Source organism: Stereum hirsutum (assembly GCF_000264905.1).
Source record: "Stereum hirsutum FP-91666 SS1 unplaced genomic scaffold STEHIscaffold_20, whole genome shotgun sequence".
Lineage (NCBI taxonomy): Eukaryota > Fungi > Basidiomycota > Agaricomycetes > Russulales > Stereaceae > Stereum > Stereum hirsutum.
Genome location: NW_006763150.1, coordinates 229,343 through 254,911, shown reverse-complemented (window position 1 = coordinate 254,911; position 25,569 = coordinate 229,343). Strand labels below are relative to the sequence as shown.

Here is a 25,569-nt window from a genome sequence, read left to right as displayed (position 1 = left end):
GGATGAGGCTGTTCAACGAACACGCACGAGACCCGAACTCTGTTGTAGACCTGATTTCCACCTCGAGCCAGCCTTTGTCCTCACACTACAGATTGCTTTCCCTTCACCTCATTGAAGATATTGTCAACTCACTGCTGTATACATTGTTTGCGCATAATCCTTTCAGTCGGCGCGTGATATCCGCATTTATCGACGTGTTAATGTCGAAGGTGACTCGGAAATCAAAAACACAAGGCTGCGGTGACTCGCAGCGAGGCGTGTTAGGGCTTTACAGTAGACTCTTTGATTAGGCGGTGGCGAAGCCAAGAACAACTGGCTTGGATAACCCACCATCTATCGCCGATGAACAATCGTGAAGCAAGTAGACGACGATCCGACGCATCTAAGTATTTGTCGTGGGAGCCACGCCTTTGCTGCGCAATTTACAGGTTTGGTCAGCGCACGATCGGATGTTGCAGACTCGAGAGCAGCGATGTCTTGGACCGGAGTGGGCAGAGAGCAACGAGTTTGTTCAGGGTTCGATGTGGGCCAATAGGGGCTGATCTCCTACATGTACACTATGCTTTTTGAAGTGTCTCGAGCGAGCATTTGCAGAGCACGAACGCCATTGTCACGGATCAATAAGCTGGCCGGTCGCTGACGAGCTCCCTTTAGGGTCACGACCTGATAGATATATAAACACCACTGTGCCCGCCTTTCGTCAGGATACTGTCCAGTTGTTAGCCATGTCTCTCTACGCTGCTCCAGCACCTCCACAAACAAAACTTGGACGCTATAGGCAACTTGCCCCGCGCGCGGCTCTGCATGTCTCCCCTCTCGTTCTCGGCGGCGGCACCGTCGGCGATAAATGGTCCGTTTTTGGGGCTGGAGCAACGGATAAGAAATCGTCCTTCGCTCTCCTCGACGCCTACTTTGATGCCGGCGGAAACTTCATCGACACCGCTAACAATTAGTATGCCTCTTCGTTCACGTTTGCTTTTGGAGAGCTGACCGCTGATCGTGTAAATAGCCAAGATGGATCTTCTGAGGCATTCATTGGCGAATGGATGCAGGAAAGAAATATAAGGGATCAAGTCGTCGTTGCTACGAAGGTCTGTCTGTTCATTTCGTCATGATGTCCTGGATCGGTTTTCGACAGAAGTCCTCTAGTACACGAGCAGCATTAAGCGCGGAGATCCCAGCATCAAGCTGCATCCTAACTACGTCGGTAACAACCTCAAGAGCATGCGCCTTAGCCTCGACCAAAGCATGAAGAACCTTCGAACCGACTACATAGATATCTTCTTTGTCCACTTTTGGGACCTTCATACTTCTGTCGAAGAATTAATGGACGGCTTACACCAGCTAGTTCTCGCGGGTAAAGTCCTGTATCTCGTGAGTTTGTTTTCGATAGTTTCCCGCTCTCCATACTCACTAGGTCTGTGCATTGGACTTCAGGGTATCTCTGATTCTCCAGCCTGGTTCGTAGTGAAGGCGAACGAGTACGCCAAATGGAACGGTAAGACACCGTTCGTTGTCTACCAAGCGGCGTACTCCGTTTTGCAGCGCGACATCGAGCGCGAGATTTTGCCAATGTGTCGGCATGAAGGCGAGCTCGCATGTTGTTTTATAAGTCTTCACCGATTTGTCTTACGCCAAAAATGCTTCTTGTGCCCCTCAACTCTCACAGGTATTGCCCTCACCTTCTGGAACGTTTTGGCCGGCGGTCACATCAGATCGGACGAGGAAGAGGAGACCCGCCGCAAGACCGGTGAAAAAGGAAGAACGATGTTTGGACCCTGGGAGAGGAACGAGACGGAGAAGAAGATGTGTAACGCGCTTGGAATTGTAGCTGAGAAGGTTGGGGCAAAGCATATAACGGCCGGTGTGTTTACACTGTTCTCTCTGCATCCGTCGCATATCCTGATTATTAGCGTCATCGTCGCAGTCGCGATCGCCTATGTGATGCATAAGGCACCGTACGTCTTCCCGATAGTGGGAGCGCGGAAAGCTGAGCACCTGCAAGCGAACATCGAGGCCTTGAGTATCAGCTTGAGCGATGAGAATGTCAAGTTCATCGACGACGTATTGCCCTTTGACCAGGGCTTCCCCTCAAACTTTTTCGTGCGTACACTCCTCGACGTCTAACCTGACCATCTGCTAACAACATCTCATGTCTTCTTATACACCAGGGGCAATACGGATCGGGAATGTATCCATTCATTCTTACATCGTCCGCCACGTTCGATCCCCAACCGTTATTAGCACCTATTGCACATGAGAAGTGAACGGAGGGGTGTGCTCAGATTATACGTTGTCAGGCGCTCCTATCGTGGGTACGTGAGTTATGCGGTAGTAGTCAAATTAGCCTCAGCTGAAGGTTCCAATGCTGAGTTCGTGTGAAGGCAATTATAATTCATGATCACAAAGTACAAGTTTGAGTACGAGTTTGAGCACCATGTATCAGATTCGAAGAGGACGTCGTGCTTGTAGGAAGCTCGGAAAACCCGCTGAGGCGTCGAATTGAAACTATTCCTCCAGCAACGAAAAAAACGAAGGCCGGTCCGCAATCCCTCGAGCCAGGATCGAACTAGCGACCTCAAGATGATTTCCAATTACAGTCTTGCGCTCTCCCAATTGAGCTATCGAGGGATAACTTGCAGCAGCACTCATCAATGTAGACCCGATATTGTTTACGGCGCCACAGTGTCAAGGAAGCCGAGCAAGCCGGTCCGGTCGCTCGGCATCCGCTTTGGCCTCCGCACATGGTCTCCGCCTTGAAAAAAGTTACACCTCTGTTTTCCTTTTGCTTCTTCACGGTCGGCGTCTCTCTGTAAGTTCTGCTAGTGGAAACAGAAGATTTGCTATTGAATCTCAGCTGGCTACTCTGCTCTGATGACCGGGCCTGCCAATGGTTCCAGTCAAGTTCCAGTAAGTACGTGCTGGCCCGGGGGCCGCCGTGCAACCATCGTGACGACGCAACACGCAAGCAACACGTTGGTAACACGACTCGGAGGGTCTTCCCGCGACCGCTTTGTTCATTGCCATCGCCGAAGCTTCGACAATCCATTCCTTGATCCAGGACGACGTCAGTGCCAAAACAGGTTGGCCGCAAACATCCCGGCGCCAATCGGACCTCGAGCCGCTCTCTTTGTCTGACGCTTTGTCATTGCTGGCCTAATTCTTTGTTTTATTTTCTTATGCCAGACACGGAAGTGCCGTGTTGCCATCGCTTCCTAGGTTTTATGATGGCCATTGTTATCTCTCCCGTTTCGGACAAAAGAGAATGGTATAAAAGGCCAACGCATCGAAGCTCGAAGATCACCCATCCTCTCGATCCCTCTATATTCGTGAGTATCCCTACTCTGGTTTTCACGCCCTTAGCTCGCTTATATTCTTGTCGTCATTTCAGGTTTTCTTCACCTCTCACCACCAACAGATCACCGACAAGTCTACTCTATCCATATGTCGTTTGGATCCTCAATGTACGTCGCATTCTACGCCTTCGTTGAAATAATCTCATTTTAATCTGAGGAATATTAAGGCTCGGCAGTTGGTCAACTGTTTTCGAGCAATCCATGAGAGCAGGAATGCACCAACTCTTCATGGGCTTCTTCAAAGAGCTCGACGCAAGCACCGGAAATGTCTCGGCCGAGTCCGAGTCCGTGCGCCTCGTATTCATTCCCGCCAGGATCAAGTCTAATTACAACAACGAATATTTCGACAACAACGAATATTTCGCCAACATCGTATGGATCGACCCAGCCAGGACCGATCTCACCCAGGACGGGATCGTTCATCTCGGGGGGCCCTACAAGCTGCGCGACCTCGAGAACGGCAGCAGTGAAGGTAGGTGGAGCGCGCCCGCACGACTCGCCGATATGCACCGTCTGGTAGAGTTCGAGGATTGGCCATACACATCTTCCAAATGCCTTGAGACGATTCAGTTGTCGATCCTTTCATTCTCTAAGTGCAGATCGGAGCGCAGCTCGAATGGATCGACCAGATTGTTGTCGTCCTTCTTCGGTGGTGCCAGCGCGCAGCTTGCGCCTCTGGATACGCTGTACTGGATTGCCGAGTGGACGAAGTGGTTGGCAGAAGGCGGCGAGAGGGGAAATCCTTCGGGAGACCTATTCGATATGGTGGTGCGGGGTGCGGGGGACACGAGGATGAAAATCAACGCCTTAAGGATGAGCGTCAGGATGACGACTCTACTCGGAATTGACAAGAAGGCTGCGTGGTGAGGAACGCAGCGATGTGTTTGTAGCGTAATGTTATGAGCCAGTGGTCGGTGGAAAGTCGTGTGTTGTATAATCGGTTAGTATATGTTCCTAGACCTACTATGATGCCTCTGGTTTCTTGGGATCTGTCGTTGATGCGCTGTTCGCCACACTGGCAAATCCATTTGACCTTCCCGTTCTTTTACTTTTTTATAATGATCTTCAAGGTGCAACTCGACGATGACCTCCTAGTCACGATGAATACTATTATCTTTCCGTCTTTGCGATGATTACCTCCAATCCTGTGAAACCCGGTAGAACAAGTCTGACATCTCCCGTGTCCGAAACTATAGTCGAGTCATTGTGAAGGACACCTACGCCACAAGATTGTCACAACGTTACGAACAAGGTCAAAACAACCTTGAGCCACAGTGGTGACTTTGGGAAGAAGGACAGACCTAAACAAGGTGGGGGTTCCGACCAGAATGCCCCGACTTGAAACAGACAGACTCGAGCTCGCTTTGTCCGACGCTTGCTTGTTATTGCCGTTTCTCTGATTATTCAAATTGTGTTGTCTTGTTCTTTGGTTTTATTATGCCAAACACGACAGTGCCGTGTTTCCCATCACCTCCCAGATTTCATAATGGTTATTGTTATCTCGCCCGTTTCGGATAAAGGGGAATGGTATAAAAGGCCAACGCCTTGAAGCTTGAAGATCACTCATCCTCTCAGACCCTCTATATTCGTGAGCATCCATCCTCTGGTTTTCTCGCCCTTCGCTCGCTTGGATACTTGCCGTCATTCCAGATTTTCTTCAAACCATCCATCACCAACAGATCACCGACCCCTCTATCTAGATGTCGTCTAAATCAATAGTGTACGTCGCATTTTACTCCCTCTTCGTTAAGGTACTTTCATTGATGTCTGAGGATTATTATTCGCAGTTGGTCAGATACTTCCGAAAAATCCATGAGACAAGGAACGCACCAACTCTTCATAGCCATATTTGAAGAGGTCGACGCAAGCACCAGACGTATCTCGGCCTCTTTGCGCCTCGTATTCGTTCCTGCCATGATAAATTCTGATTATAACAACAAATATTTCGCCTACGTCGTATGGATCGACCCATCCAGAACCGATTTTCCCCAGAACGCCGGGATCGCTCATTGCGGAGGGTCCTACAAGCTGCCCGACCTCAAGAACGGCATCAGCGAAGGCAGGCGGAGCATACGACTCGCCCATATGCACCTTCTAGTGGAGTTCAACGATGGATTCACCTTTGGGGAGTGCCATGATACGATATTGAGGTCGGTCGTTCGGTTCCCTAAATCCAGAGAGAGCAGCTCGAACGCATCGATCGGATTGTTGTCGCACTTCTTCGGTCGTGCAAGCCCGCCGGAGCAGCCCCAGCCTCTTGCGCCTCTGGACGCGCTGTACTGGATTGTCGAGTGGACGAAGTGGTTGGAAGAAGGCGGCGAGAGGGGGAGTCCTTTGGGGCACATACTCGATATGGTGCGGGATGCGAGGGTCACGAGGATGAGAATCGAGGCCTTGATGCGTGGTGAGTAACGCAGCGATGTGTCTGTAGCGTAATGTTACGAGTCAGTGGTGGGTGTAAGTTGTGCGTTGTGCTATAATAGATTAATATGCGTTTGACCTACTACGATGCCTCTGGTTTTCTTGAAGCCTCTCGCTGATGTGCTGCCCGAAGTTCCAGACGAGTCATCCTGAGTGCCAGCACCTATGCCACAAGTTCACGAACAAACTTGGACCACAACGGCGACTCTCGGAAGGAGGCCGGACGTAAACAAGGTGTGCATTTCAACCGCCGGCTGCGTTCATTATGGACGCTATTTCGTCCCGATCAAGGAGCCGCTTCAGCGCCTGGATCCATAAATGTTGCAATAAAGGTTTCTCGGCTGCTCTGCATTCATGCATATTCATGTTCGACCTGTAAAATGCATCGAATAGTGTCAACATTTTTCGCGAGTCAGAGACATACTCACAGCAGATTTGTAGACAGCAGACCAACGCTGTGCACTGGCAAGTGGGTTTTGGGCCCATTTCACGCGGGCCGGGAAAATGGGTCCATATAAAATGCAAATACGATGCGAGGCAAAACTCAACACCATTTTGATTTTCAACACAAAACGATGGCTCGGACTCGGACCATCGAAGTTTCCGCCCACACATGATTCTTTGATTCGAGAAAATAGGCGGGGAAGCTGGATGGGGATGGGAAAGGATGTCGAGCGCTGAGCGCTTGATGGAGAGGGCACGCGCGAGCTGGGATCAACACGTTTGCTGTCGTCCCGCTTGTCTCGCTTTTTCGAATCTTTGAGCGGAAATACTTTTCTGGACTTGGTTTGTCGTATCTGTCGACGAAGAGAGCAAGGATATTTGGGTACTCGAGCTGCTTTGAAGATTATTTGCTGTGAACGAGGTGCGTCATACATCATCACAGACCGTACAGGTTTTCTGATTCATCTTATATTCGCCGTATCTCCTCTCCTGTCTCCCCAATTTAGGTCTTCATCTTGCCCTTTTCCCATTCCCAACATCTATGCAACAGGCCCATCTCGTTACCGGATGATTCTGGCGAAGTCCTTGTAATCATCGCAGACAGCCATGGAAGAGCCTGGTCCATCCTTGTTACTTTCACCTGCTCGACGCGAACGACCGAGACTGGGTCCTGCTGGTCCTCGTTCGAGGAGACAAACACGTCCAAGCAACGCGAGTGCTGCGTCGGCTGTGGGCGCGAGGGAAGACGAACGTGCGCGAGAGACGTCGTATGGTTCGAATTTCTCGGACGAACCGGAGAGCATTATCTCTGGGTCATCGTCGACGGAGACTGCTATCCCAGTGTCAACACCTGTGACAGCCGTGATACCCGAAACGATTGTAGAGGACCCGAGTGCCACAACAGATTCGGAGTCTTTACTCGCGCCTTCAATTGTTTCGTCGACAGCTCATGGTCACTCGAGCGACAGCGCGCGACTGTCTACTGCGTCCACTGGTATCCTCTACGGCCCGTACTCAAATACAGAACCAGATTTCAATCATGACATGCAAAGTCCACCGGCCTACAGCGCCACCGACTTTGGTTCTCGTATCCATACTCCCGACCCGTCCACCACAGCATTCTCGTCACCATCACAGCCAGTAGTCCATCTGGACGAAGACGTGACGATTCGGGTACCACTCCAACCATCGCCGAACCCGAGCCAACTACATACACGAGACCTTCCCCTCTCGCCACCCCCACGATTACCCTCCTCGAGCCCTACACCCATCGCCACAGTACCCCCAGTCTCCTCATTATCAATACCGCCTCCGTTCAATTCACGAGATTCGTTTCATCAGTCACCGTCGCCTTCTCCGCTTCTTACGACCTCGTTCCCGCATCAACAACGTCATTCGACTTCTTCGAGCCCACGGTCAAGTTCACCAAGAGCCTCAACACCGTCCCGAAACTCGCCTCTTCCATCTCGTCCTTCGACCTCGCTTTCTGTGTATCAACACGCACCTCCTTCAACCGCTTCCGTCAAATCAGTCAATTCCAACTCGAATTCCAACTCGAACACACCGAAATCAGCTCCAATCCCATTGCCACCACTCCCACCATTAATCCCCATCGAGTTCCCAGATCTGCCATTGAATCTGAGTGCGATTGGAGATGAGGATTACGCGAGGTATAAGCCGTTAACGTTGGAGGCTGCACAGTGGACGCTGAGTAGTGGCGAATTGCAGGCGTTGGTTAGTGCGGCGATTAGGGAGAGTGCGGACGTTAGGTTTATAAGGTGCGTTTTCCGAGTTTTTGTTTTGTGGTTACTTTACTTCGCGGTCAGCCGAATAAGGCCAGAGAGCTACGCGGCCACATTGTGGCACGAACTACGTTTATCGTTCTCCCGGTTTCGCTCATCCATCGCCTTGCTTAGATCTTGTCTGTATCGTTCACTAATTCCTCACCAATTCTCCTTCTGACGCAACAGACTTCTAAAACCCTCTGTTGCCACCGACCTCCTCTCCGAACTCGACCGTCTCGACTCCGAACGCCGCATCCTCCAAGCCAAACACCGCTTCGAAGAAGGTCGCAAAAAGATGTATCTCCAGTCACTCTACGCACTCGCTTGTTCTTCTTCCTCCTCTTCCTCGCTCCCCGACGACGCACAACCAGAACGGGGCGGGCCCTCACCCTCAACTGCGTCCATTCAACACTCGCATTCGCTCGCCTCCCTGACCACGTCTTTGAGCAATAGTCTGTCCATACAAGCAGATTTGATCAGCGAGTTGTTGATCGCTACGCATCTCCATACACAACTATCGGCGCTGCATGCACACCATCTCACGTCTGCGCTTGCTGTCGCGCTCCGTAAGCTGAATACGAGTTATGGGAAACGGACGAGGGAGTTGGAGAGGGAGAGGAGAGAGAGAAGGGAAGAAAGGGAAGGGTGGAAGGTTGTTAGGGAGGGGTGGGAGGAGGAGAGGGAGGAGGGATGGAAAATCGCTGTTGAGGTTGGGGGACGGTTAGATGGGGAGAGGGCGAGTTGGGATGTGGAGAGGGATGCGTGGAGGTTGGAGAGAGAGAACTGGGAAACGAAGCAGGAGGGTTGGGAGATGGAGAAGGAGGCGTGGCGGAAGGACAAGGAGAGGTTGGAGAGGCAGCGGGGGAGTTGGGAGATGGAGAGGAGGGAGTGGGAGGATGAGAAAGGGTGGTGGATCGGTGAGAGGAAGAAGTGGGAAGTGGAGAGGAGGGAGCTTTTGGAGAAGATGGAGGCTGCTGGGCTGTTAGATTCAACTTCGGAGAATCCGTCACCGGTCAAGTCACCCCCTCCGATACATCTGGACGTTTCCATTCAGACCGACCCCTTACCACTCCCCACCGCACCCACTCCCGATATCGACTCCTCACCTCACACCGACCCGCTCCTCGACCCCCAATCTCAACTACAAAGAAACGATTCCGGATCTTGGGAATCTACAATCGACGGCCACTCCTTCCGCGATAACGCAAGTATCAATACCCAAGACCACCAAGTCGTAGGCGTCATGGGCACCGCGGTGGCGAGTAAAGCTCGACTCACTATGATTCCTTCGCCTCGGTTGGGTGATTTTGCAGAACAACAGCAACAGGGAGAAGATGATAAACCACCTCTTGTACAAGAAAAATCGTCCGCCCCTCCTTCATCATACCCTTCTGCGATACCGAACACCTCGACCGCTTTATCTAATCAGGAGTCATCATCACCCGTTGACCAGAAGACCCCCACGGCCAAGCACGACCGTCGTCTCTCAGAATCGAGTCAAGTGTCGCAGGTGTCCTTGGTGAGCGCGGCGAGGAAACGGAGTATGAGGGCTAGCAAAGCGTCACTGAGGATTCCAGCGAGGGTCACCGCGAAGGTCAATGCTAGGAGCCCGACTAGTACTAGTAGTGCTAATCCGATTTTGGGTGGGACGGCAACGACGGATTCGCCGACGTTGGGGGCGGGGTTGAGTCCGATCTTGGGTGAGATTGGGGGTACGGCGGCGGGGATATCTGGCTCGCCGATCGTTCAGTCGTCACTCTGGAGTACGGGCTCAGGGTCAGAAGCTAAGGAGGGTGGTGAAGGAGACGAGGTTAAGAGCGTGAGGAGTCGGCGGGCGAGGTCGAGGTCTAGGAGTCGTTCAAGAGCGGATATTTCCACTCGGGTGCCTAGTGTACACGGCAAGGGTAAGGGGCATACGCATGGGAGAGGGAGGAGTAGAGGTGGGAGTTTGGGAGGGATTAGTGCGACTGATATGCCGCCTTTGCCTGGTGCTTCTGTCAATGGCGAGGGGGTGGCGGTGGGTGGAGGGAAAGAGAGGGAAAGGGTCGTGTCGGTGGATGGGGTTAGTATGAAGGGTAAGGGCAAGAGAAGAGATATGGACGCGGACGTGGATGAGAATGAGAATGGAGGAGAGGATGATGATGCATACATGTCGTTCCTTGAGTTAGGAGGGAGGGCGTTGGAGTTGGAGAGTGAACTGGGCAAGGGAGGGGCGGAGAAGGAAGTTTCTGGTACGTCTTTGGGTTGTTCTACTCACACACATATGACTGTACTAACATCTCTGTGGTCCATCTATACCAGCTCCTCGCCCATTCTCCGCCACCCTCCCCACACGCAACCGTTCACCTACCCGCAACCTCCTCGCCGCCTTCGCGTCTCCAACCATCTTCACAACTTCATCCCGGTTCCGTCATGGACGTCCCTCTACCGCCGACTCGCCCACGAGCACCACACAGGCACAGGCACAGGCAGGAAATGCTGCGGGTTACTCCGCATCAGGAAATCAGAGCTACGGCTATCCACGCCAACAGACCGCCTCCGCCTCTGCGCTCTCGCTCACTTTCTCTGCCAATCCCATGGCGATGTCCTCCGCTACGATTGACGACGATGTTGCTGCTGCCCCTGTCGACGCGCCTGTGAATCTCAACGACGATAGTGTTGTACCCACGACCACGACTTTGCCTTCAGCAGAAGATGTCGTAAATGGGAATGGGATTGGAGGTAGTAAAACAAGAACACGAAGACAACGGTATGGCTACGGCGGTGGCAGGACTCGAGCTGAATCTCGAAGCGACTCGTTCGTCATCCCGCCATTGGGTGTAGGACTCGAAGCTATGGGTATCGCGCCGGTCTCGTCCAGGCCGTCGACGTCTACGCAGTCTAGTACCGCATCGCCTGCGACGTCTGCTTCAGCTTCCGCTAGTACTGGAGTCGTCTTTGCAGAAGGTGGAGGTGGGATTGGTGTAGGTATGAGACGGGCGATGTCACCTGTGGCACTGGGGAAGAGGAAAATCAGTATGAGTAGGGGTGTGGCGCCTGCTATGGATAGGAGGGGTCGTTCGTTGGACTTTCATGTCGGAGGGTTTGGGCTAGGGAGAGGAAGGAGTGGGTCCGGATCCGGGTCTGCTGCTGGATCCAGCGAACAGATCAAGGAGAAAGTGGAGAAGGAGAAAGGAGGGGAGGGAGTGTTGAAGAGGAGTATGTCGGATATGTGGAAAGGATTCGGAGAATTGGGGATGGGGATTGCAGGAGGGATTGGGAAGAGGAGGAAGAGTGCGCCGATGGTTAGTATGTCGGCTGCTGAGGAGGGGGCTGAGGAAGAAAATGCGGTTCCAGGGGAGGTCGATCTATCTCAGCCTTCTCATGCTCCGGCGATAATCGAGGGCGTTCCTGTGGAAGAGGAGGGTGATATGCATATTGAGGAGGGTGTTATCAACATCGAGGCACCCAGTGCGCAGACCGGTGGAGAGTCTGACACAGGCGGAGGTGTGTCGGACTCAGGGGCCGCTGAGGGATCGTAATGTGGTCGTGTTTTCTGCAAGTTTTCTGTCTCGTTCCACCGTTCCTTTCTTCAGGATGTATAGCAAGATATCATTCCCTTCTCTTTCGTTTTGGTTTGTTCTCACGGAGGATATGTATCTATACCATATATTTTCATTGTTTCTGCTTACTTTTTATTCTCTTCGTGTTTGTTCAATTGTCGCTCATTAACGATCTGGTGCTATCCACTGGTATCTCGCGCTCTCCGCTCTTTATTTTCATGTTTTATTCGCGCTTCCTTCTATATATACTATGACTGAGCTTTTGTCTCGGTACTTACATCGGCACGTTCATTTTATCCTTTGTGTTCATTTCTGTCTCTTATCACTGTGCTTTGCTACGTTCTGAATCTGTTTGCTTATTCCTGTGCCACTGGTCTGTTGTTCATCCTGTCTCGTTAGTCGGAGCTATCCATGTATATACAGTATCTTTATGTGCACGCCAGTTGATGGTATAATTCTCCCCTGATGTCCATCGCGTAGGAAGGTGCAAAACACTGGTCTTGATACCAAATCCCGAAGGGGAGGATGCGCGCCACATCAGCTTGTGACACCCAAGCCGCCAAGCGCCTGAACCAAAGCGTAACGGTGGGAAATTTCTTTCCAGGCGTTCAGGTTTGTTCTTCTTCCACACCTCCTGTCCTCCACTGTCTCATTCTTCTTGCCTTCTTCCAAAGCCAGTTCTTAGAAAATATCTGTGCGAGAGCAAAGTCATTGACCGCAAAACTGTCAGGCCCTGAACTGGCCACATACTGAATCACTGAGACTCAAGCGCTCAAGAGTCACCTGTCGTTGATCTGTGTCGATGAAGATCAACGACTTGGAAATGGGAAAAGTCTGTCGAAGCACGAGGTGGGATATCTACCGTAGTATGGGCATATGATTGGCGACTGATCATCACAGTGATGGAACGAATCCAGATCAAAATATCAATCTTCATGACAAAGCGCAGTCGCACCCTGTTCGTCGTTCGATGGATTGCTCGTCCAATACCCACAAAAATCCGTGCTTGTTGGTCAGAATATGCAGTTTGCTGACTTCAATAAGCTTCAATGCTCGCCCGACTGAGAAACATCGAATTCGCTAGTTTGGACACAAAAAATGAAGACACTGTGCTTTAATCGCCGACGTATCATTTGATAACCAGGAGTTCTTGGTTCCAAAGTTCCTTTTTGGCTATACACAGGAAGGTGTATTGCGACAGGGCCGAATCTCTCAGGTCATATCAGCCCGTAACACACAGCAACAGGGTTCAAAACGACCGAAGGGCGTCTCGCACGCCCTCGCTCCTCATCGTTCTCAACCACCAAATAGCTTACTGTTGTGTTCAGCATTCTATCGGCGTAGCGTAGGGCCAGCCATCATCGTCGAGGTGCGTATAAGTTCTGTCATGGCATATACGAGGCTCATGTTCCCGAAATGTTGAACTTCCTTTAGGCCTCTAACTATGTCGGAAAAGGGAGCCAGGTGAGCCAAACGGATTCTTTTCTCGCTCTTCCTCTTGACGATCGTATCGTCTAGCTCCTCAGCGACTGAGAAAGAGAAGGGTGTGTCGGAGAAAGGGACGTCGGAGAAGGGGGTGTCGGGGAAACAGTTGTTGGTGATGACAGACGGAGAAAAGTTCGGTATACAAGGCACGTATCCACTGCTAAGACTTGCGAACATCTGTCTCATTTTCTCTCAGTATTCGAAGCTCGAAATCTCCCCCGACTTGTATCCTTTCTCTCGAAGAGGCCGTTCTTCGTGCGTATCACACACGCGCTGACCATCAAGCAGACGAAAGCGTTGCCTCCGAAAGAGGGCGTTGCGAAATGGGACGAAACGTTGAGCGGCTTGTAAGGTGTTTCAATTTTTTTTTGCCGTTCGTTGTCGGTTCTGACAGGCCTGGCTGCCCGGTTTCAGCGTTCTAGATGCAACAGCTCAAGTATTGATACAGGTCTACGCTCAAAGGAGCATGCATGAGCCGAATCTCGTCGGCACATATAGCCTGTCTCCCGAGAAACTGGAGGCTCGTCTCAACGAACGTACGTATGCGAGGCCGTCAGTGGAGAGGACATGCTGATCAAGCGGGACATATAGGGTTCTCTTTGCATATCGCATATGTCGATCCTCGTGGAAGACAAAGCGCGTTCGAAGTGGTTGTCATGTTCAAGACATCGGCGTCGACGTCCAAATCCGCCGAGAAGGCCGCATCGTCTGAGGATGCCCCTGTGGCCGCGCCTTTTGTCGCTGAATTGGCCCTCGACAACATGAAAGATATTTCGGGTACGGCTAACACCGTTCTAGCCGACTCGCAACTTGTCGTCAGTGCAGTGACCACCACCAAAGCCCAGTATGCGATATGGGAACCCATGATGGAAAAGGTAGAAGGGTTGGTAAATATCGTCGACGGGATAGCCGCGGTAAGTTGATAGTCTGTGTCTTAGTGTTCATCTGCTCACGAGTATTTGACAGATTCATCCGTATGCAAATATAGCATGGGCTATTCTGTCCGCAATTCCCAAGGTAAGTCGTCTATTACGACATTACTTTTTGTTCCTCACTGACTCAATGTCCCGAAAATCTATTAGGCTATCGCCACCCAAATGGAACGTGACGATCAAGTACGGACCCTACTCGAGGCCCTGAAGGACATGATGGATACTGTTCATGCGGCGGAGGATCTGGAAGCCCGCTGTCACGACCCCAAACAAGCCGAGATCATAACTAAAATGCTTCAGCAGACGGGCGAGTGCGGACACTTCATCCAGTCGTATGCAAAGGATATAAACTTCTGTATGTATCGCAATATCGAAGGTGACTCTCTACTGACCTTGTCTTGTGTTTTGCAGGGAAACGACTATTGAAAAACGTCGTAAGCAAGGCTGACAGTCTGGTGACAAAGTACACGACTGTTCTCGGGGAGCTTCGCGACGCTTTTCTTAATCAGACAACAATCACCACAAAGCTCTGCGTGCTACGCCTTGCAGATGATCTTGAGGATGTTGCGCAGCAGCTTGCTGAGATCGGTGGGTTTATCCACATATATTATATGCGAAGCACTCAAAGCTCAGTTTTCATCTAGATGCGGATGCATTGCTTCGCGATTTGCCATATGGCGACGGAGCCCGATGTAACCCAGCCAAAGGCTGCACCCTTGGAACGAGGGTCCAGTTCCTAGACCGTTTGCAAGAATGGGTCCACAGCCCGGATTCTTCACGCATGCTGGTCCTCTTCGGTCAGGCAGGCTCCGGAAAATCGTCCATCGCGCACGAAATCGCTCGCCGTTTCGAGGATATGGGCAGACTTACATCTTCCTTCGTCTTCGACAAATCCTTCCAGCAGCCGCCTCACCTTCCCATCACGACACTGGCTCGTGACCTATCTGATGAGAATCCGTCCTTCAAGAAGGCCTTGGTGAAGACCATCCGCGGGGACACGTCCCTTCGTTTAGGGAACCGTGACTGTCGATCTCTGTTTACGCGCCTCCTGTTGGACCAGTTGAAGGATCTTCACACTCTTGGACCCATGGTCATCGTCATCGACGGCCTTGACGAATGCGATGAAGAAACACGAGAAGGTCTCGTTTCGGCCCTAGCCAACAGTGCTCACGAGCTTCCCGAGAACTTCCGCATGCTCCTCACCGCGCGACCGGAGAGCGACCTCGAAGAAGCCTTCAGCAATCGGCCAGAGATCGGGGTCCTTCGCATGGAGGACAATATTTTAGCTCAAGACACAGAGCAAGATATCCTCTTCTACACCCGCTCGAGACTGTCCCCTCGTCTTTCGGACGAGGACTGCATGCAGTTGGCTCAGGAGGCGGGTCGGTTGTTCCAGTGGGCTGCAGTCGCATGCGATTTTATCGCGAAACCACCTCGAGGCTTGACGGCCTCTCGCGCCTTCGACATTCTTGTAAATAAGAAAGGCAAGAGTAGAGTGCAAGAGAAACTTGATGAACTCTACGACACGGTATTGAGAACCCTATTTCCCGACTTTGAGAAGTACGAAGATATTCCGATACAGTTTCGATTCGTCATGGGCCAAATACTCGCATCCTTCGAGCCGTTATCTCAAAACTCCTTGATCGCTCTTGGTCAACATGCTCCTGATGCTCCGCAAGATGAACTACAAGAGGTCGTACGTTCCGTCGTCGATGGCATGGGGTCTCTATTGAGCAACGTCACTTACGCAACATCGGTCTTGCCCATGATTCCCCTGCATACTTCTTTTCGAGACTATCTTACCAGCAAAGAGCGGAGCGGGGCGTTCTTCATAGATCTCAACGACGCCGACCGTCTTCTTACACATGCCTGTCTTGGTCTTATGCTCGATACACTACAGTTCAACATATGTGACCTCGAGACTTCACATTTCCGCAACGTGCACATCCCCGACCTCGACATGCGAGTGCAGGAGAAGATACCGTTCCATCTTTCCTATGCGTGCCGGTTTTGGGACGAGCATATAGACCACGTCTCGTTTGACCACGATCTTCTCGCGAAGGCGGAATCGCTTCTCCGCGAGAAACTTCTTTTCTGGATCGAGGTCCTCAGTCTAATTGGAGCTATGAACCTCGCGACTCCTGCTCTCGCGACGCTAAAGAAATGGCTCGCTGGGGCCAGTGAGAAGGTGAGTTATTTACTTACCAGTGCGCTAAATGTGACTCATTGGATTTTCTACAGGAGCCAGGAACTGTCTCCGAAGAATTCGCGGACCTCGTCGAAGATGTATCCCGTTTTGTGCGCTACTTCGGGATGCCCATAGCCGAAAGCACGCCTCATATCTACCTATCCGCCATCCCGTTCTCCCCGTCATCGTCCCCAGTCTTCCAACTCAATCATTCACATCTTCCGAACACATTTTATGTTGCAAAGGGTCACGCACCCCACTGGCCAACACTGCAAATGCAGATTGCCGCTCATAAACCAGGAAAGTCTGTCACGTCCATCGCCTTCTCGCACGATGGTCGCTCCATCGTCTCCGGCTCTTACGATTGGAACGTCTCCGTCTGGGACGCGGAAACGGGAGCCCAGGTTCTGGGCCCCCTTGTCGGCCATGGGAATCCAATTATGTCCGTCGCATTTTCGTCTGACGACCGCCGTATCGCGTCAGGTTCTGAGGATAACACCGTCCGAATATGGGACGCTACCACCGGGGATGTCATCTTCACTTCGTTCCTTGAGCACGAACACGGTGTAGCTGGGGTCGCATTTCTTCCGGACAGCTATCGCGTTCTTGCGTTCTCGAGGGACTTCACGACTCGTATATGGGATCCGTCCACGGAGACGAGCGCGGCAGTCTCGTTTGAAGGGCACGCGAACGGCATTGAAGGCATCGATAGGATGTTTTGTGTTGGGCATTATATCTCTGCGAGCAGAAGCGATGGGATGTTTGAGGTCTACGATCCTACTACTGGCAAGCACGTCGCAGGCCCTTTCACCGGGCACACGAGTTGGATCGTATCCATGACGCTTTCGTCGGATGGGCAACGTATCGCTACCGGCTCGCACGACCAGAGTGTTCGTGTCTGGGACTTCTCGAACGGGAACCTCCTCGCGGGACCGCTACAAGGCCATACAAGAGATATCTACTCTGTGGCCTTCTCCCCCAAGGAGAACCGTTATGTCGCATCGGGATCGTCGGACTACACCGTACGTGTATGGGACGTCGAGACAGGGACCTGTATCGCTGGGCCGTTCCACGGACACGCTGGTCCAGTCAGAACTGTTTCGTTCTCACCTGATGGACATCGCGTGGCGTCAGGCTCCGTCGACCAGACAATCTGCGTATGGGACTTGCAGGTTAATGGGAGTGGTGACGATGCGCCACAAGCTGGACATACAGACTCGATCACATCCCTCGCATTCTCTCCTGACGGGAATCAGCTAGTGACCGGCTCTATCGATCACAATATCATTCAGTGGCGCCTCGATGGAACCGCCGAAGACACACCCGTTCTGCGATCATGCGAGGGACATACAGACGGAGTCACAACCATCGCATACTCTCCCGATGGACAATTCATAGCGTCGGGATCCGAAGACAACACCATTCGTATCTGGAGCGCAGCGGGCGGACAACTAGTCGGAAAACCTCTCGAAGGCCACAATCAGCCCGTACAATCACTTATGTTCTCCTCTGACAGTCAAATGCTCGTCTCAGGCTCTTTCGACGAGACGGTCCGCATATGGAACGTCGGCACCCGTGAACTAGTCCACGAGCCCTTCGAAGGACATCTCTGGGGCATCCTCACCGTCAGGTTCTCCCCTGACGACAAGCGTGTTGCAGTTGGTTCGCGCGATAATACCATTCGCGTGTGGGATATCGAGACCCGAGAGACAGTCGTTGGGCCATTCCCTGCGCATGAAAGCTGGGTCCAATCGCTCGTGTACTCACCCGATGGGGAGCGCATCATCTCTAGCTCGGACGACAACACTTTATGCGTTTGGAATGCATCTACCGGAGAGCCTATCGCGGGTCCTTTCCACGGACACAATGCGGAAGTCGTGTCAGTTTCTCTATCGTCAGATGGGAAACGGATCGCGTCGGGTTCGTGGGATTGTAGTGTTTGTGTATGGGACGCAGAGACGGGAGATATTGTTGCTGGTCCATTCAATGGACATACGAGTAGGATCAATGCTGTCGCGTTCTCCCCCGACGATCGTTATATTGCTTCGTGTTCCGCCGACCGCACAATTCGCATTTGGGATACCACTGTCGGTACCAAGGGACACGACGGCGAGGATGGGGAGGAGGAAGGGAAGGAGGAAGAGAAATTCGGAGATCAACATGAGCTAGAGAAAGATGGGTGGGTCAGAGGGACGTCGGGTGAGCTATTGTTTTGGGTGCCGAGTGCGCACCGGACGACGCTTGCGAGGCCGAGTACGGCGCGTATCTTGAATGCGGCGGAGACGCGGCTTGATTTCACGAGATTTGTGCATGGAGGGGAGTGGGCGAAGTGTTATTCCGGATGAGCATTGAAGGCGGTTGTTTAAATGTGAGGAGTTTGATTCGTTGAGTTTCTGTATCTAGTTTGTGTCGATACACTGTACTCTGCTAACGCGTTGGGATGAAGCCATTATGGAGACAGACTATCTGAATAGATGTTTCGGCCGTGTTATCGCCATGACCGTTAGGCCATTTGGATCATATATGTAGCCTGGATAATATTGACGGGGAGAGCATTATATCAGTCTATCAAACCTTTTATACTCTTCCTATAGCGTTCCTTGGTCCTGTGCTCCAGTCTCAGACCGTGCTTTCAACGCATCACCCATCGCAGCAAATGCCTCTTCCAGACCTTTCCTCATAAACCATTTCATGATATACGCCAACGGACCACTAAACACTTCCCTCGTCTCGTACTTCGTCATCTCTTTCCCTCCGTCGGGGGAAGGAAGGCTACTCAGACATTGCCACCTCTCTGCGCCCAACAACCATTTCGGAAGCGTGGCGTACTTCCATGCCACACGAAATTCCTCGTGATCGACGTGCGTGATGATTTCTTCGGTCTTTTGATATTTGGAGGTATCGGACATCGTAGGTGGGATATGGACCTTCATGAGGAGGTGTTGACCAACTTTAGGCTGCGACGCAGCCGGAGACGGAAGGGGAGCCTTGGTTTCAGGATCGACGAGTGTTTGAACACGGCTACCGTCCAGTACAGATAGTAGTGAGGACAAGAACGATGGGTAAAAAAAGAACATATGCGACTTACACGAACGGGTTCCTATAGTAACCAAAATGAATCTCAGTGAAGTCCAGGACAACACCTATATACAGAGGTGTAACTTACCATTCTCCGTACTCGGGAAAATCAAGCAACACATCCCATAGTTTCTGCTTCGGCGCATTGATATTAACAGAACAGCTCACAGAAAAGACACCAGTAGAGACCAAAGGGGGAAGGTGCGACTGCTCGGATTTGGACATGGTGGTGGGAGGAAGAGAAGAACTGAGCGTGGAAGACAATTACGGAGAACATCAGACTAGCAAACACAGGTTTCGCTCCGTCATACGCTTCGGTCTCTGCCAACGCGAATATTTCCCGAGCCAAGCGTTGTCTTCCCCAATAGTAAAGGACATTCGTGTATCAGATTTGAGATGAATGTCAAGCCAGACGAGCGAGGAAGTGTGGCGTTGTGGCCCAAGTTCATAATGTAACCCTCCATATGACGTAATCGCCCTAACCCAGAACAAGCACTGCCAATTGACCGCGACAAGCAGCCGTACCATCTCTTTTTCCTTTACACCCACTTCCACTGCTCGGACCTGCATATCGAATACCCTAAGCTCTGATAACTATACTAGAGAGGCGCTCCGATGTCTCTGACGGTTAATCTGTCCAGCCCGGACATCGCGAAGGCGTACAACGACGTCGTCAATTCGCGCGGTATCGACTGGGCCATCTTCACGTATGATAAAGGTGGGAATGATTTGAAGGTGCAGTCAACAGGTGATGGTGGTCTAGAGGAATTGGAAGACGAGTTCTCCGATGGAAAGTACGTTTGATTCGCACGCTGAAGACATGGAGAAGTACATTGACGCTGCAATGCTCTGACAGGATTCAGTATGCTTTCGTCCGAGTAGTGGACCCGAACGTAAGTCTCGCCTTTTCTGACTGCTTCTATATCTTTTGGATGGGGGATAGAAGGTCTGACATCTGTTCTCATTTCTTAGAGTCAACTCCCGAAATTCGTACAGATCAACTGGTGTGGTGATGGTGTTCCGGTAGCCAAGAAAGGTCTCTTCCCAACGCACGCCTCCGCAGTAGCTCGCTTCCTACATGGCACACACTTGGTCATCAGTGCTCGCAATGAGGTGCGTACTTTGAAAATCCAGCCATTATCTGCAAAGGTGTTGTGGCTATACTGCGGTTGCGAGTCAGTCCCATGTGCGACATAGCTGCTGGACAGAGGATGAACGAACGTTGAATAGCAATGGACCGCATTTCATGACTTTCATGTCTTTGCTAGACACAGCTGAGATTGAGCGGTCTGCTCAAGGACGACGAACCAGCAATCGTCAACCTGGGACTCGATTCTCAGACCTCCTGGAAAGCCATTCTAATTCTGGCACTGGTTCCTCTTGGTCTCTTTAAAACCTTCAAAGATCAGGGATCTATTCAAAGTCGGATATCTGGGATGTCGTAGTGCCACTCTGGTGTAGGGCACCATTCTGCGACGTCGGCACGGACCAGGCGTAGCGGCATACGCAACTACTCCAGAGCAGTGCGACGCCAGAGCATCGACGTGTATGAGTCTGGGGTTTAGAATATCACCTTGATATGGACATCTGGGCACTCTTAGAAGCCGCGACATGTTCTAAACTAAATTAATAGCCTAAGCAGATCATGTACTAAGTCCTGAGAATCTGTGCAGTACCCGATAGCTTGAACATTCTCGGGTTATCTGCCATCACTTTCATCCGTGGCGGTCTGTCGCTCTTCTCCTCTCGGTTCCTTGCCTCACATCCTCTGTTTCTAAATGACAATGTTTGTACTTATCAACGCGTTTTTATTGACATGACAGGCCGACGTCTCCCCGTCTATCATCATGTCTCGCGTCGAATCAGCATCAGGCGCGAAATATAGCTTCCAAAACGAAGCACCCCGTAAAGCCGAGCCCATCGCCCCCGTAGGAACAAACTACGTCCCCATCGGTCGCCCCGACCTGAACCAACTTCGGTCCGTCCCCCCTCCACCAGCTGCTTCCAAACCCGCCGCCGCAAGTACCGGCTGGAAGCCTTCCACCGCGGCCGCATCAAAGCCACCCTCTATCCCAAGTGCGCCGAGGCCTGCGGCTAGTTTCACAGGTGGAGGTGGAACAGGTGCCGCTCGTGGAGGTTCTGCTGCTCGATCTGAAGGTGTGGGTGCGAGTAAGGCGCCGACTGGTGCGTGGGACGATGATGCGCCTCCAACGAGGATTGCTGCGAGCCAACCACCTCCGCCGCCCCCTGCCGCTGCAAGACCCGTACCTGCGGCTCCAGCGCCAGTGGTTGAGAGTAAGGTGTCTACGAAGCCGGCAGAGGAAGATAAGATTGGACCGGTGGTGCGTACCTATTCACTCTTTCGACATCATTTTCGGCCTTTCCTTTTCTTTTGAGATGCAATGCGAGGGCTGATTCTGGATTATCGACCTGGACATGTTTAGGGTACCGCGTGGACACCTGTCTCCCTCCCTGCCCCGAAGAAGCTCAAGAACCCGTTCGCCGCATTCGAACAACAAACTCAGTCAACTCCCCCACCACCTTCGCGCGGTGCCCCCGCTGGCGGTGCCAAGAAACTAACCTGGAGCGAACGTCAAGCGCTCGCGAAGAAGCAGGCAGAGGAAGAAGAGGCAGCGAGTCGGGCTGCGGGAGCTTCGATCCCTCCTCCTGCAGCTGTCACGCCCTCGTTCAGCGGTGGTGGTGGTTCCTTCAGTGGTGGTGCCGCCAGTAGAAGTGTCCCTCCCCCACCATCTGCTCCTGCGGCGCCTCCCCCACCCGCTCGTATCCCCGAGCCGGAGCCAGAGGACGAAGAATATGTGCCGCCACCGCCGCCGCCACCACCCCCGGCGGCCAGCAGACCTCCTATACCGCCTGTAATGCAACAAGAGGAGGAAGAGCCTGAGCCAGAGTGGGAGGCTCATCCACCTCCTCCACCTCCTCCTCCACCGCCGCCGCCACCTCCTGTTGCTCAGGTAAGTCTGATTTTGGCGTGGTTGATCTTTGAAGGTCGAATCTTACTGATACTGCAAATCCGGTTCTGGCATTACAGATGGCGCAGATGGCGATCCACGAACCGGAGCCGGAGCCTGAACCCGAGCCAGTTCATGCCGCCCCTGCAGGTGGACAGGGAACTGTGGCGGTCGTACTTTACGAGTATGAGGTTCGTTGTTTCTCTGGAACTGTCGCTTCCAGCAAGCCTACGTTGTGCTAATCATCGTGTTTTTTGTCCTTTTGTACAAAAAGGCAACAGAAGATAACGAGATGGCTCTCGTCGAGGGCGAGATAATCGAACAGATCGAGATGGTGGATGAGGGGTGGTGGAGTGGTGTCGGACAAGGAGGAGCGAAGAGCGGGTTGTTCCCTGGTGCGTTATCTTCGTCTATCCATTCCTTTCGCACCATACTCGTTCCTGTGACACCTCCCAGAATGTATGAACTGACGCGATTGGCCTTTAGCGAACTACGTCGAAATCTTCGAGCAAGGAGAGGGTGCTGCTCCCGAACCGGCTTATGAGCCTGAGCCCGAACCCGGACCCGAGCCTGAACCAGAGGCTGAAGCGCCTCCCCCTCCCACCCCCGCCCCCGCCCCCACCCCCTCCGCCTCCGCCTCCTCCTCCTCCTGTAAGTCTTCTCTCCTCTCCCCATACACCCTTCTCTAATCCCACAGTACTCGTTTCTAGCCTCCAGCTGCAGCAGCCCCCGTCGCTCCTCCCGCGCCCGAGCCACCCGCTGCTGCAGTAGACGAAGGCGTCGTCGCCATTGCCATATACGACTACGAAGCCGCGGAGGATAACGAAATCTCGTTCCGTGAGGGGGATAGAATCACAGAGATTGAGGCGGCGAGTGATGACTGGTGGCAAGGGAAAGATTCCAGGGGAGAAGTGGGTTTGTTCCCTGCAAATTATGTCGAGGTTGTGGAGTGAATTGGGGGGTGAAGAACATGCTGTGGGTTGATGGAGGCGAAGAGCGAAGGAATGGGAAGAGGGGAAAGTGATGAAGGTGGGTGGATGTTCGTGGTGGTCGTTTGGGTGAATGGACGTTAAGGAAGAATAACTGACTGGAAGTTCGTTAGTGAAGATTATATGTATGGAATGTTACCAGTCTGGAAATGAAATACGTGTCGAGTTATGGCTGGTCACCCTGCCAACCCTTGCTAAATAATCAACAGCTTATGGCGTCGCAAGTACAACCTGGAGAAATGTTGGAGAAATGTTCGTTTGTTGCCGGTCAACTGGTTACTGGTGTCAGCTCTGGGTCCGTGGGATAATTTGGGCGTGATTGACGGCGGCACGTGACAAGCTTGAGTGCTGCACTTTAGTCTTTCAGACTCCGAGTCTTCTAAATCTCTGCCACTGTCCATCACCTACTAACTGAGGCTGCAGATCTCAAACTCGTTACTTCAGAATGGCCCCGTTCTATTCAACAATTCGGGAACGGCCAGGTTGGATGCCGACCCCATGTCTCTTCAACACACCTCGTTGCCCACCCGAAATTCTTTCGGCCATCTTCATCTTCGTTGTCGATAGACACATCGACGAAACACGGACGCTCCCAGAGCCTACGCAGAGACATCCTAAGGATCCCACTGAACTTGTCGCTAACCGGACTGCTGCACCACAATCACTCACTCGCGTGTGTCGCAGCTGGCGAAACATTGCGCTGGGCTTGCCTAGTCTTTGGGCTAGATTCGGTATCGCCGATGATGCTCTCGAGCGGGCCTTTCTCATGGATCCACTCGCACACATGGCTGCGAAGTGCAGCTTCAAGCTGTTCAAGATTCAAGACTGGCTTGCTCTATCTCGTGCAGCCCGCCTGACTGTAGTCATGCAGCGTCACAAATACTGGAACGCAACGGAGGGCGGACCACTCTTGGCAGAGACATCCCAATCGATATATCGCATGCTTTGCAACCACTCATCCCAGTGGTTCGATATGCATCTTCTCTGGTCTTGCGCGAAATCTCCTCATCTCGATATGTCACCGCTGCCCCTCCCGAGGCTATTTCGGCTGAGCTGCCATTTTAATGTCGGGCTGATAGATCCAGACGATTATCCTCCACTTTCTCGACCTCAAATGTACACTGGGAATAACCTCGAATTTATGAATGCGCCGAACCTTCGAGAAGTCATGCTCAACTCGTTCACTATAGGCCTCATCGATTTCAAGTTGCCCTGGTCGCAGCTCTGCTCGCTCGCTTTCCAAGGCCGCAACAAGATCCAAGAGGATGGTCTCTACGTCGCAGACTGTTTATACGTGCTCTCGCAGTGCGTCAACCTTGTAGACCTCAAGATTTACGATGATGATAAGCAGAACCCCAACCGATATCACTATTCCAGCGAAACCCGGTGTGCTAAAGAGATACAGGTCGTTTCTCTCCCTCTTCTTCGCCACCTCATATGTGCAACTGGTGACAGTCGCATTGACCATGGCGTTATTCCGCGCCTTCATCTACCCGCCCTCGAATCTCTCAGACTCTGGATCCGGAATCTGGACACCCTCGATGACACTATGCTGCCAATAATCGCCGCACGACCACCTCTCCGCATGCTGCAAATAGACAACGCGTTCGACCTGTTCTGGGATGTCTGGGATGACCCGCAAAACCGAGCCTCCCATAACTCTGCCATTATTCGTGCTGTCCAGGCCTTTCCCGACCTCGTGTCCTACTCCACGAACAGTCTAAGTGCGCACAAAGACTTGTGTCTTCAGTACCATCCGACCTCTGGGAAGCTCGTATCTGACATTGTCCCGGGGCTCCAGGAGCTTTGTCTCTCCATAGGCTATATTTTAAATGAGGACAAATGGTTTTTGTGTGATCTACATAATTTCCTGTCATCACGACGGAGCCGACGTGATCTAGCGCAAAAAAACGATGCTAGAGAACTCGGAGTACCTCCTTTCCGACGTATCCGCATCGAGCAATGGGCGGGTGGAGATAGCAGAGACCTGATACAGCGGTACTTGCAGGAGTTTGTGGATGAAGGGTTGGAATTGGAGATTTACGATAGTGGCATGAACTCGGTCGTATGGGAGACTGCGGGAGCTCGTTGGCCTTGCGAGGTGTAGCCGGAGTGCAAATCGTCCTCGCTCTGCCTAATTTTTTTTACTTCCTCCGAGTCGTTATTGAGATGCGTATAAAATCTTATGTTCCTGCTTGCTAGCTATGGAGGGTGTCTCGAGTGCTCTTGTCGGTGAGCGGAACCATCTGTGGAGGAGTTGTGGTCATTCATTCACGTCACGGTTCTTTCCGAGAAGCGCCGGTGAGCGGATGTAAATACGTATTCACTTCAGAGTCTGCGAATCGCATCGTTCTCTCTCTTCTCTCTCTCTCGCACCAGTC

The 25,569-nt window shown here is 52.2% G+C and overlaps 7 protein-coding genes and 1 non-coding gene across 8 annotated transcripts; 7 read left to right on the top strand and 1 right to left on the bottom strand.

The window, feature by feature from the left end:
* Nucleotides 1-725: 725 nt before the first annotated feature.
* STEHIDRAFT_87288 (aryl-alcohol dehydrogenase) lies at nucleotides 726-2,297 on the top strand (the record flags this gene model as incomplete). The annotated part of the gene is made up of 7 exons (XM_007310405.1): nucleotides 726-952; nucleotides 1,010-1,091; nucleotides 1,150-1,374; nucleotides 1,438-1,588; nucleotides 1,670-1,864; nucleotides 1,928-2,103; nucleotides 2,172-2,297. 7 exons carry the CDS (start codon nucleotides 726-728, stop codon nucleotides 2,265-2,267), a joined length of 1,152 nt encoding a protein of 383 aa, XP_007310467.1. The 3' UTR covers nucleotides 2,268-2,297.
* A 252-nt stretch (nucleotides 2,298-2,549) lies between these two features.
* On the bottom strand, nucleotides 2,550-2,631 carry STEHIDRAFT_t282. Its single transcript has one exon. It is a non-coding gene; the product is annotated as a tRNA-Tyr (tRNA).
* A 953-nt stretch (nucleotides 2,632-3,584) lies between these two features.
* On the top strand, nucleotides 3,585-4,223 carry STEHIDRAFT_162745 (uncharacterized protein; the record flags this gene model as incomplete). The annotated part of the gene is made up of 1 exon (XM_007310404.1): nucleotides 3,585-4,223. One exon carries the CDS (start codon nucleotides 3,585-3,587, stop codon nucleotides 4,221-4,223), a length of 639 nt encoding a protein of 212 aa, XP_007310466.1.
* Nucleotides 4,224-5,056: 833 nt separating this feature from the next.
* STEHIDRAFT_115791 (uncharacterized protein) lies at nucleotides 5,057-6,095 on the top strand (the record flags this gene model as incomplete). Its single annotated transcript, XM_007310403.1, has 3 exons — nucleotides 5,057-5,076; nucleotides 5,144-5,760; nucleotides 5,953-6,095. 3 exons carry the CDS (start codon nucleotides 5,057-5,059, stop codon nucleotides 6,093-6,095), a joined length of 780 nt encoding a protein of 259 aa, XP_007310465.1.
* Nucleotides 6,096-6,514: 419 nt separating this feature from the next.
* On the top strand, nucleotides 6,515-12,007 carry STEHIDRAFT_172607 (uncharacterized protein). The gene is made up of 4 exons (XM_007310402.1): nucleotides 6,515-6,642; nucleotides 6,728-7,999; nucleotides 8,192-10,236; nucleotides 10,307-12,007. Exons 2-4 carry the CDS (start codon nucleotides 6,828-6,830, stop codon nucleotides 11,524-11,526), a joined length of 4,437 nt encoding a protein of 1,478 aa, XP_007310464.1. The 5' UTR covers nucleotides 6,515-6,642; nucleotides 6,728-6,827; the 3' UTR covers nucleotides 11,527-12,007.
* An 888-nt stretch (nucleotides 12,008-12,895) lies between these two features.
* Nucleotides 12,896-19,442, top strand: STEHIDRAFT_172606 (WD40 repeat-like protein). Its single transcript, XM_007310401.1, has 13 exons — nucleotides 12,896-12,916; nucleotides 12,982-13,011; nucleotides 13,066-13,178; nucleotides 13,229-13,379; nucleotides 13,447-13,568; nucleotides 13,624-13,946; nucleotides 13,999-14,049; nucleotides 14,115-14,319; nucleotides 14,376-14,552; nucleotides 14,609-16,152; nucleotides 16,206-19,173; nucleotides 19,241-19,252; nucleotides 19,319-19,442. Exons 2-11 carry the CDS (start codon nucleotides 12,992-12,994, stop codon nucleotides 18,495-18,497), a joined length of 4,998 nt encoding a protein of 1,665 aa, XP_007310463.1. The 5' UTR covers nucleotides 12,896-12,916; nucleotides 12,982-12,991; the 3' UTR covers nucleotides 18,498-19,173; nucleotides 19,241-19,252; nucleotides 19,319-19,442.
* A 326-nt stretch (nucleotides 19,443-19,768) lies between these two features.
* On the top strand, nucleotides 19,769-23,367 carry STEHIDRAFT_125898 (uncharacterized protein). Its single transcript, XM_007310400.1, has 9 exons — nucleotides 19,769-20,024; nucleotides 20,087-20,123; nucleotides 20,203-20,343; nucleotides 21,054-21,572; nucleotides 21,675-22,202; nucleotides 22,280-22,390; nucleotides 22,474-22,594; nucleotides 22,686-22,850; nucleotides 22,917-23,367. Exons 1-9 carry the CDS (start codon nucleotides 19,846-19,848, stop codon nucleotides 23,150-23,152), a joined length of 2,037 nt encoding a protein of 678 aa, XP_007310462.1. The 5' UTR covers nucleotides 19,769-19,845; the 3' UTR covers nucleotides 23,153-23,367.
* Nucleotides 23,368-23,675: 308 nt separating this feature from the next.
* Nucleotides 23,676-25,295, top strand: STEHIDRAFT_162739 (uncharacterized protein; the record flags this gene model as incomplete). Its single annotated transcript, XM_007310399.1, has 1 exon — nucleotides 23,676-25,295. One exon carries the CDS (start codon nucleotides 23,676-23,678, stop codon nucleotides 25,293-25,295), a length of 1,620 nt encoding a protein of 539 aa, XP_007310461.1.
* Nucleotides 25,296-25,569: the final 274 nt, after the last annotated feature.

Bases quoted from the DNA above. Each gene is read 5' to 3' on its own strand.
- STEHIDRAFT_172606 (XM_007310401.1), top strand. From the start codon at position 12,992: ATGTCGGAAAAGGGAGCCAG. The intron at 14,320-14,375 runs GTATGTATCGCA...TGTGTTTTGCAG, and splicing joins TGCAAAGGATATAAACTTCT to GGAAACGACTATTGAAAAAC. The intron at 14,553-14,608 runs GTGGGTTTATCC...GTTTTCATCTAG, and splicing joins GCAGCAGCTTGCTGAGATCG to ATGCGGATGCATTGCTTCGC.
- STEHIDRAFT_172607 (XM_007310402.1), top strand. From the start codon at position 6,828: ATGGAAGAGCCTGGTCCATCCTTGTTACTTTCACCTGCTCGACGCGAA. The intron at 8,000-8,191 runs GTGCGTTTTCCG...CTGACGCAACAG, and splicing joins GCGGACGTTAGGTTTATAAG to ACTTCTAAAACCCTCTGTTG. The intron at 10,237-10,306 runs GTACGTCTTTGG...CATCTATACCAG, and splicing joins GGCGGAGAAGGAAGTTTCTG to CTCCTCGCCCATTCTCCGCC.
- STEHIDRAFT_125898 (XM_007310400.1), top strand. From the start codon at position 19,846: ATGTCTCTGACGGTTAATCTGTCCAGCCCGGACATCGCGAAGGCGTAC. The intron at 22,203-22,279 runs GTAAGTCTGATT...CTGGCATTACAG, and splicing joins CGCCACCTCCTGTTGCTCAG to ATGGCGCAGATGGCGATCCA. The intron at 22,391-22,473 runs GTTCGTTGTTTC...TTGTACAAAAAG, and splicing joins TCGTACTTTACGAGTATGAG to GCAACAGAAGATAACGAGAT.